General features: G+C 46.7%; 1 protein-coding gene across 1 annotated transcript in view; it reads right to left on the bottom strand.

The window, feature by feature from the left end:
• The window catches only part of WDFY4 (WDFY family member 4), a 279,600-nt gene that overhangs the window by 149,164 nt on the left and 120,060 nt on the right, over nt 1–10,376 (bottom strand). The window contains exons 25-31 of the mRNA XM_003801656.3: nt 8,697–8,727; nt 8,560–8,656; nt 6,199–6,360; nt 5,536–5,627; nt 3,275–3,374; nt 1,191–1,396; nt 266–435 (exon numbers count right to left, since the gene is read on the bottom strand). Of these exons, the coding sequence (XP_003801704.1) occupies nt 266–435; nt 1,191–1,396; nt 3,275–3,374; nt 5,536–5,627; nt 6,199–6,360; nt 8,560–8,656; nt 8,697–8,727 (858 nt within the window). The remainder of the gene's footprint in view (nt 1–265; nt 436–1,190; nt 1,397–3,274; nt 3,375–5,535; nt 5,628–6,198; nt 6,361–8,559; nt 8,657–8,696; nt 8,728–10,376) is intronic.

The raw sequence follows: 10,376 nt of genomic DNA, 5'->3' as shown, positions 1-10,376 counted from the left end.
AGATGCCTGGACTGTAGGGAAGGAGTGGGTAGCAGGACCTTGGAGGGCCAGCACAGATGCCTGGACTGTAGGGGAGGGGTGGGTAGCAGGACCTTGGAGGGCCAGCACAGATGCCTGGACTATAGGGCAGGAAGCAGGTCAGGACACATCCCAGCGGGAAAAAGGAAAGGGAGGTAAGCCCAGAGGGGCTTGGGAACTGCTTTAGTCGTGTGGAGTCAGAAAACCAAGTGTGATGCCCTCTGCCAGGACTGTCCCAAGGACCTACTTTGGGGCTGTCCATCAGCTCTGTAAGCGGCGTCTGCAGGAAGAAGGCGGACACGATGAGGTAGACTTCCGGGACATGAATATGGTGGGCCAGAAATTCATTCAAGACCCGGAACCCAGGAAGCAGGCAGGAGCTCTGCTCAGGCAGCGGAGGGTGGCTCTTCAGGTTGTCTGTTAGAAGGAAGCAGCATAAAATCCAGCTGAGAACAGCTGTTGATCAAGGTGGGGACTGGACATGTGAGGCAGCCCCAGGACCACAGAAACCCTGGGTAGAAATATGCATCATACAGATGAGAAATATGCATCATACAGAAATTCCTTCCATGTCTGGACATGCTCATTCATTCACTCAGAACCAGAGGCCTGATGCCTGCCAGGTAGGAGGCAACAAGGCCACTTTATACTAGGCAATGAGGACACAGGGTTTCTGCCAAATGTATAGAATTCTGGATACTGGCTAAGCTTACAATGTGGTAGGAAAGTCAGACATTGAGCAATTATTAATAAGTACCCAAATAAATACATGCTTATGACTTGTGATAAGTGCTATAGAGGACAATAATAGAGGCAGACAAGACATTAGAGCTGCTGTGTTTCAGGGGAACTCTCCTCTCCTCGAGGAAGTGGCATGGATCTATACTTAGGCATCCCAGGAGGAGAAGCAGAGTGTACAGTGCCCAGGAGAAGAGAGCCCGCAGCATGTGAGGAACAGAGGTGGCCTCTGGTGCCTGGAGGCAGGGAGGCTGCAAAGGCAGTGAGAGGGCTCTGGGGCTGATCTGGACAGAGGCCTTGGAGTCTGGGGTCAAGGTGATCCCACTGCAGGGAGCTGCATAGCTTCCAAGTGGGGAGGGACCTGACTGGTCCTCACTCACACCCCAAGACCAGGTGGTGCCCTCCCTGCTGGACACAACGGTCCTCGTGCTCACCCATCACGATGTCCACTTCCTTAGCACTGTGTTCCACCCAGGATCCTGCACACAGGCCATCTTTAAATCGCCCACGGAGAGAGAGGTTTGCCAGAAAGTGCAGTAGCAGCTTTAAGGCCAGCACAGTGGTGCTTGGATGCAGGTGGCCCTGTAGGAGCAGCAGGAACCAGTCAGGGCCCAGGCTCAGAAACAGCGATTCCTTTGACCTGGAGGGGCAATACATGCTATCAGTTATCTCTCAGTCTGTGAGCAAGTGACACGCCCAGAAAATATGAAATGGACAGCCCCACAAGTCACCTGGGAAAGACAAGTTAAGGTCAACATTCGGATAATACTTAGTGAAGCACTTGTTGCATTTCAAAAGAATGGTAAATAAAACACTGGCAAGCATTAGATCCATTAGCCATAGCTTTTCAAAGCAATTGGAAACTATGTACTAATACATATGAAAATATACAGGCCTCTTTTAATATGCCTACTTAACTGCTATTCATATGTACACAGTAGTGTATGAAAAGCCGCCCATCTAATTTAATTACCATCAACATAGTCATATAAAACACATAATGATTATTCACCTCCCTTTTTATAGACGCTGTAAATATTTAAGTGGAATAGTCTTAACATTTGTGCGTTTTTATCAGTTTAGACAAAAATAAAAAAATCCACGATGCACTGTCACTTTCAAATATGAATTTTAAAATGATGTATCTGGAGATGGCTGGGAGGAAGTGAAGGGAGGTAGCCAATTCAGTTAAGATGATCAGTTTAGCAAAGGACCCAGGCTTCTGGAAGGCAGAGGAGGACTCTGGGCAATGTCCTCAGCATCAGCAGATGGACCAGCACAGGGAGTGTGTGTCTGGGGTTCACTGGGGTGAGCTAAGCACAGGTAGGTGCTAAGAGTGAGCAGAGGAGCCTGCTTCTCTTGTAGCCTGGCCTCTGATGTTTACCAACACAGCTCCTGCCCTGCTCTGATCATTTTCCTTAGTGATGATGTAGGTGATGATGTGATGGTGATGGTAGCAGTTCACTTATGGAATATTATAGCATCCCAGGCACATTCTCTGGGATAGCCACACATTAATTCATTTTATCCTCACTGCATCCATCTATCAAAGGTACTATTTTTCTTCCCTCAGAGATATAAATAGAGACTTAAGTAACCTCTTCAAGTCCCCGGGAGGTGGCAGAGCTGGGACTAAAATGAAGATGGTCTTACCCAGAGTCCAGCTGTTAAGCACTGCATTACATGCCCTTTCAAAAGATGGAGAAGGAAGGGGCTAGACCAGCTCATTTCCAAAACATCTGCCTGTTCTACCATGTTTTGATTCTAGGAATGTGAAGACCTAGAAACTGGTAAATTTCTAAACACTATTTGCCAGGCTAATTCACCAAAGGGTAATGCCTCACCATCACCCTCAAACACACATGCACACTAAGATGTGCTCTTAGCCAGAGCAAGGGTGTGGGCTGACTTACTCAGTGCTGCCTCCTAGGAGCCAGGAAACGTATTGACACGCAGTAGGTGCTCGACAAAGAGATGCTGAATGAGTGACTTCCAGCGGGGCAGCAGGGGGCAAGTTAATGGAATCAGCTTCATGATTACACATTATTATGAAAGTTAATTGAAGGTAGATACCTCTTCCAACTTGGAAAAATAACTAAATCACTAACAGTAAATAGCAGAAGAATTTGGCAAGCCTTTTCCTTGATAGATGTTGTTTAGGCTAACCGTTTCTCCATTCCACTGGCTGCCAAATACAGGACATCAAAATCAGTAATCGTCCCAACTGCCAACACAATAACAATTACACAACAGCAATGGTGACAAAAAGAGTTTATTGCAATTATACCAAATCTGTTTCTAGTTCCTCGTACCCATTGAACATTTGCTTCTGAATATCTTAGGGCCAAAGTCTGGTTTATTGGGTGGAGAGAATATAATTTTCTTTCTGACGAGTGGGCAGGAAACACATCATAGGAAACAGACTCAGAGATGCTAAACTTTTCATTAAAAAAAGGTTTAATACTGCAACCTGTATGAAGCAACTTGGCGCCAAATTGCTCTTCCTGGAGCTACTTACTCAGAGGACAGATGAAGTTGGGGGGAAGATATTACACCGAGCAGCATCTCCAGCAACTGGTTCCTGAGCCAGATTGTCTTTCCAGATGTTTGGCTCCGAGCTACAAAACAGAATTCAGATTTGAGAGCAAACGGATGTAGAGAGACATCACATTTGCTGCAGTAAGCAATCACATTCACCAAATGCTTAGTTCACCCAAGAATTGTGGCATGAACGGGACTCAGATTTTTGGCGTTTGAGTCTAGACTTCAATGTAATGCTTACAAGGAATTTCAGAAAATGTTCCTAAAGTTTTCTCTAACTAGAAATGTCTTCAATGCTGCTCATCCTCAAAAAAAGAAAAAAAAAATCCTTAAAATGATAAGCGCAAATCTATCTTTTAGTGGAAGAATTTTCTAAAAATTATTGTACGCTGGGCTGGGTGCAGTGGCTCATGCTTGTAATCCGAGCACTCTGAGAAGCCAAGGCAGGTAGATTGCTTGAACTCAGGAGTTTGAGACCAGCCTGAGCAAAAGTAAGACCCTGTCTCTGCTAAAAATAGAACAACCAGCCAGGTGTTGTGGCAGCATCTATAGTCCCAGCTACTTGGGAGATTGAGGAAAGAAGATCGCTTGAGCCCAAGAGTTTGAGGTTGCTGTGAACTATGATGTTATGGCACTCTACCCCATGTGACAGTCTGCGACTCTGTCTCAAGGAAAAAAAACTATCCTAGACTGCAACATTTTGTGAGCACCTACTATGTGCCAGTATTACACAGGTTTGGGGGAGCAGAATAAAGACCATGGTCTTCTTTCTCTTGGCTCCTGCTTTCAACTCACGTCCAGACTAGGGCTTTCTCATACCTGTGTCTATACTAGATATAGAACTTGACTCATAGCAGAGGTATACAGACCCAGTGGAAGAAGTAATTTGACTTTTGAAGTGTTATTAAAGCCCCGAAAGACATGTTAACAATGTTCTAGCACATTGGGTCGGACAGGTTTCAGAACAAAGTCCATGTGGGAGGGAAGGTGGGCTAACAAGCTCACTGTGGGCCCAGAGTCCATTTACTCATTCCATTGGTTGCCAGTCATTTTATGACCATTCTAGGTTTTCAAGCAGGAATATATGATTTAGTTTGGTTTGTGACCCTCATGATAAGACTGCAGCCTCCCAAGCCACTGCCTGGTAACCCCTGCACACAACAGGCTGCAGAACTAGGACTGAAGATGCAGCTCAGAGAAGCAGAGTCAGGTTTCCCTCTGTTCACACTCTGGCTGCATCTCTGAATAAAGCTCCTTATCTGTGGAGTCTCGGTGCCTCCATTTGCAAAATGGGAATAGTAATCTACTTTAAGGCTTGATCCATAGTTAAAATATAAAATAAAATTTTCAGACTCCTCATAAGTCATGTTATCCGAGAGCATCCTTTTGTGTGATCAGGCTACTTTATATCTGCCCTGTCCAGTAGAGCAGCCGCCAGCCTCAGGTGGTTATTGAGCACTTACTATATGAATAGTGTAGGAGTGAAGAATTAGATTTTTAACTGCATTTAATTTTAATTAATTTAAATGTAAATGATCAAATTTAAATGTTTGCTGAGAGGCTCCCATCGTGGACAGTCCAGATGAGAAGGGCCCAGGACCCAGCTGTGGTAATTGTTCCTTCCGCACGGCCCTTGCCCAGGGAATGCTGAGCAAGACAGAGCTGCTGTTCTGCATCTGCTTGAGGGGACGGGGAGATTCAGAGAAACAAATTACACATCTCCCTGTTCTGGCAAACCCAAGGGGGCTTCAGAAGCACAGAGGCGGGGACTGAGTCTTGCTTGCTGGGACTGGGAATGGCTAGTCTAATAGGGGAGGAGATGACATTACTTTAGAGAGAGCTGCAGGGTCAGAGAGTAGGCCATGGCATGTGGGGCCCCCAGGAAAGGAGGTGGGGGAAGAGATTTAAGTAGGGCAGGAGGCAGAGGCCAAGGCATGATGGATCCTGCCTGCTGGTCTACAGAGGACTGATTTTTATACTGGAGGCCTTGGAAGCCATTCTAGATTTTCAAACAGGAATATATGATTTGGTTTCATCTGTGACCCTCATCATAAAACTGCAGCCTCCTAAGCCACTGCCTGGTAACTCAGGTTAACCCTGGCTCAGCTTCAGGTCCCTTTCCCTTCCAATGCCTCAGCCCTTCCCTCTGCAAATTGTCTCCACAACACCCCTCCCTCAGAGACTCCATGAGGGTTGTCCTGCTGCTTTTAGACTGGCAGCTAGGAAAGGTCTTCTCACCAGGCACAGAAGGGTCCAGGGCTCCGTCCACACAGATCTGCCTCTCATTCATTGACGAAGGCTTGAGGGTGTACACGATAGACAGCCCGATCCTTTATGCAACAGAGAGAGAAGGACATGCTCGAGGGTTGGCTCAGCCTTGTCTGCTGAGCAAAAATTAGTGTTTTTTACATGGAGCCGCCCAAATGTGGCTTCAAGTGAGAGTTTGAGGGGAATCACATTATTCTGTGATTGATACAGATTTCCAGAGACTTCTAAACTCTGTCAGGATTCATCAGAGATGTCAATTCTGGCTCTACCGGATCAATATATCAAAGAAGGATGAGGAAAGAAAAGACTAAATGTGTTGCCAGTGGGACTGTCCTTTGGGAAGTCTGTGAGAAGCACACATATCGGGTTACCTGTGATGAGCATGAATGTGCTTGTGGAGATTCTTGAATTCTTAGGCACAGTAGGGGAATCTGAATATAGAGCCCTGCTGGGGAAACCTTCCTGTCCCTTCTGGACTCCAGCAAACCCATCCCTTTCTCCAACTCTCAATCTTGAGCAAAAACTTCTAGAAGGTTCCGACTGATGAGTTGAGTATGGTCAGGAGATAGCTGGGGACTGTATTCCTTTAGCCCAGAGTCCCTGCCCATTCCCCTGGGAGGCTCAATGTGGTACCTGAGTAAGTCCTGGACATTGAAGTGGCCTCTCAACTGACAGCCCAGGATGGCGATGATGGTGGGGATCCTGGCAGGGGTGAGGTTTGGCTCATTGAAGAGGAAGACGAGCTTAGGTATCAGTCCTGCCTTGTGAGCAACTTCAGCATTTCTGGGTCCTTCCCTGGTGAGCCCAGAAGAGAGGCAGTAAAAGCTTTTACTGGAATGAACCAAATTTGTTGTGTTTCTGCTAAAAAGGTTTTTCAAGCTGGGCTTGTTCTGGGGCCCTCTGACTCCAATGCTTTCTTGGCAACTTGTCAAGATGCTGCCAGACACCATCGAATATGTGTCTGCCAAGTGCCTGAGTCGCTGAGGCTTACACTTCCCACCCCTTCCACCGGCCCCCTCCCCCGGAAACCACCTTCAAAGACAAACCCCAATTATTGATTTTTAAATTTCGAGCCTCAGAGAAAACTAGTGCTGGCCTCAGACAACTCAGAACGAAGACAGCAGACATGCATGTGACCAAGGAGCACTTCCCAACAGCCTGGAGCACGGGCCCTCTGCTAGCCTGTCAGCGTGTGCATCTTCCCGCCCGGCACAGACCACAGAGTGGATGGACATGCCACTGGGGGCCAAAGGAGGAAAAGACAGAATTCCAGTATCCGCGTCTCTCTCCTAAGGATAATCACAAATCCAATTTCCAGTAAATTCTGCTTGCCCCAAAGAAAACACTCCCAGGGTAAAAGTCTGTTTTGTAGAAAACAACAGGTACAGGCTGGTTGTGGTGGCTCACACCTGTAATCCTAGCACTCTGGGGGCCGAGGTGGGTGGATTGCCCTGAGCTCAGAGGTTTGAGACCAACTCTGGGCCAGAGTGAGATCCCATCTCTACCAAAAAAAAAAAAAAAAGAAAGAAAGAAAGAAAAAGCAAGGTGTTATGGCAGGTGCCTATAGTCCCAGATACTTGGGAAGCTGAGGCAAGAGAATCGCTTAAGCCCAAGAGTTGGAGGTTGCTGTGATCTATGATGCCACAGCACTCCACCGAGGGCCACAAAGTGAAAGTCTGTCTCAATTAAAAAAAAAAAAAAGAAAGAAAAGAAAACAACAGGTACAGGCACAGAAGGCAAGTGAAAGGTAGGAGGGGAAAGGTGAAGAAGCGTGAATGTCGGTAGATTGCACCTTGTGAACTTTTCTGGTATTACCACGTTACATTCTACTGAGCTCCACACCCTTCAGACACAAAAGAGGCAGAAGCCGCCCTGCTCTGAGAATGCCCTGTGGTAATGGCCTTGACAGGGAGGCCTTCTTCCACCTAGAAATTCCGTCTCCCTCTGCACCTTTCCTATTATAGCACTGAGCAGATACTTCCTTCTATTCTTTTTCAACAGGGCTATGTTTTACTCATCTTTGAATTTTAGCACTAAGGAAAGGGTACGACATGTAGTGAGCTTATAATAGATATTCAATAATAACTGCCTGAATGAAAAGATGTTTACAAATACATTCAAAACAAAGGTGCCATTGATCACTAGACCAGTCTGAGCCCTGAGGAAGCGTCCCACCCTCCCTGCTCTCTTATTCCAATCACAGCTCCTGGCCAGCTTTGGGAAGCATCTCTGTGCAATTCCCTTCCACCCCCTGCAGAGGGGAAACTATACTCCCTGCTTGGCCTTGGGACCCAAGGTGGCCCAATGAGACTCAATCCTAGAGCTGGGACTACTGAATTTAAAAAGTTCTCTCTCTGCTGACTATGCTAAGCTGAGGATATGCCCTAAGGAGCTGTCCAGAAGCCACCTGGCTGCTGCAGAAGAAAACTGCCAACACCAAGACAGTGTGGAGGGAGCAGAGACCAGAGGGTGGCAGAGCTCAGGGAAACTGACACATGCACAGCAAAGATTTGCTCCTTTCAGTTGAACGAGCTAATGAATTTCCTCTATCATCTTTCTTCTCTCCTTCTATTCTCTCTCACTCTCCTCCCTACCTTCTTTCCTTCCATTTTTCCTTTATTCGTCTGGCTTGTGTTGTATTCCTGCCATTTATAATCGAAAGAGCTCTGACTAATTCAAGCGGTGACTTGGAGAACATCAGAACTCAAAGGGAGAGTGGAACCTTACTGGCTGCATTTGCTGAACCTCCAGTATGCTCCAGAGAGGGGCTAGAGGGGCCTCTAAGCCCCATGGCCCTTGCTGTCCTGAGACTCAAGACCATCAGAAGAGACAGACCTGTCTGAATATGTGAGTGAACCTCAGGGTAGGGCATTCTCTCACCTGGAGACTCAATGCCCAGGAAGGAAGAAGCCACTGACCCTCCTACCCTCTCAGATTCTACTCTTGGCAGGAAGCCTTTAGTTCTAAGCTCCATGCTGCCAAAGCCCAGCCTACCTTGGTGATTGAAGAATTTCCATAAGATGGGAAAAGAGAGCAAGCTCCAGGTTGTCTGCTGTATTCATCCAGAGCTGAAAGACAGAACAAACACACCCTAAAACCAAGGCATGGGCAAAGAAGGGTTTGCAGGCAACAAGAACAGGTGAGATGCTGGAGAGTACCCTTTGATTCAGAATCACCACCACTATTTGCCAGCTCTGGAATCAGATCAGCTCTACTGACAGCTGGAGCAGAGAGGGAGCCTCCCCTAGAGGAAGTTATCTCTCCCCATCTCTGCTGCTACCTGGCATTTCACTGTGGGTCAACCAAGGATGCCTGCACTGTCGGCCATGTCTGCCCAGCCCTGGCCCACAGCCCAAGTGTCCACACGCCAAATGCATCTCATCCTCTCTGGATCCTGCAAGGCAAATGCGGGCATTCCCACATTACAGATGAGAAAATAGAGGCTAAGACAGACCAGTTGAGTGACAGGCTCCACTCACCATGAGCAAGTGGCAGGACAGGAAACGGAAGCCCGGTCTTGACTTTCAGGCTTTTCCCTGTGTTGACTATACATGCACGTGTACAGGACAACATTTTCTTGTTGCCTCATCCCAACCCACAGGGCCTTCTCTTGCATGACACAGTTGTAAATGACACCAAGATAGGAGGAAAGTCACTGAGGTTCTTTCTGAAGGTGAAGTTTATCAGTCAGGGTGTTTGCATTCAGTCAACAAATGCAGCTGTTAACCATGCCTCCGGGCAGAGTGACGGTGTGTGTGCCTTCACGTCTCATTTCCATCTCCCTTTGAAGGTCTCTGCTATTTTCATCTCTAAATACTGACCTTTCTGAAGGCCCAGAACATAGAAGGTTCATATGCGGGACTTTAAGAGTACACTTGTACAGCAGCCAAAGCAGTCTCTACCTGTAACTGATACCATTTACTACAGGCAAGAGGTGCCAAGCAAGGACCCCAAGGTCATCATCTGCATTCACTAGATAAAGAGAGTGAGGCTCAGAGGAACTTAAAACTATTCTGGAATCATCCTTTTTTTAATTGGCAGAGACTGGTTTCAAAGCTGCTCAGCCTGACTGTGAAGCCCACTCCTTCACGCCTATGTTGGGTCCCCATGGACATCTCCTGTGGACCATGACCTACAGGGTCAATCATCAGCCTCATAAGTGCCCATGGCTTTGTCCTCTTACTGAAGAGAGGATGCAAAAAAGCCCCGGTGAATGAGAGTTTATCAGGAGGCCTGTAAAAGCAGGGACAGTCACTCTTCAATTCCAAGGCTAACTTCACACATAACAACAGTGAATACTTAATAAAAATCTATTAAATTTTTTTAAAAGAGTGAATGCACAGCTAAGGATACCACAACAAAAGCAAAAGTCAGCCTTTAGAATGGGAGATTTTTGCATGTTATGATTCTGACAAAGGCCCAATAACTAGAATCTACAGAGAACTCAAATTAATCAACAAGAAAAGGGCAAACAACCCCATTTCTTTCTTTTTTTTTTTCTTAACAACCCCCTTTCTAAGTGGGCAAGAGACTTGAATGGAAACTTCTCTGAAGATGGCAGATGAATGGCCAAAACCACATGGAGTTTGGACTTTTTCATTGACTTTCCTTTTTATCTCACTGCCTGTCTCAGTTCAGGTTTCACTATCTTCCCGCTGGGTTTCCATAACCATCTCATGACGGATTCCCCTGCCTTGGGCTCTCATCACTATAGTTATACACCTAAAATAAATTTCCCTCATGTCATTCCTCTGTTAACATCTTTAGACATGGGCGGCGCCTGTGGCTCAGTGAGTAGGGCGCCGGTCCCA

Source organism: Otolemur garnettii, unplaced genomic scaffold, assembly GCF_000181295.1.
Source record: "Otolemur garnettii isolate 467f Iridium unplaced genomic scaffold, OtoGar3 scaffold00217, whole genome shotgun sequence".
Taxonomy (NCBI): domain Eukaryota; kingdom Metazoa; phylum Chordata; class Mammalia; order Primates; family Galagidae; genus Otolemur; species Otolemur garnettii.
The sequence above is the reverse complement of the archived record's forward strand: the minus strand, read 5'-3'. Positions and strand labels throughout refer to the sequence as shown.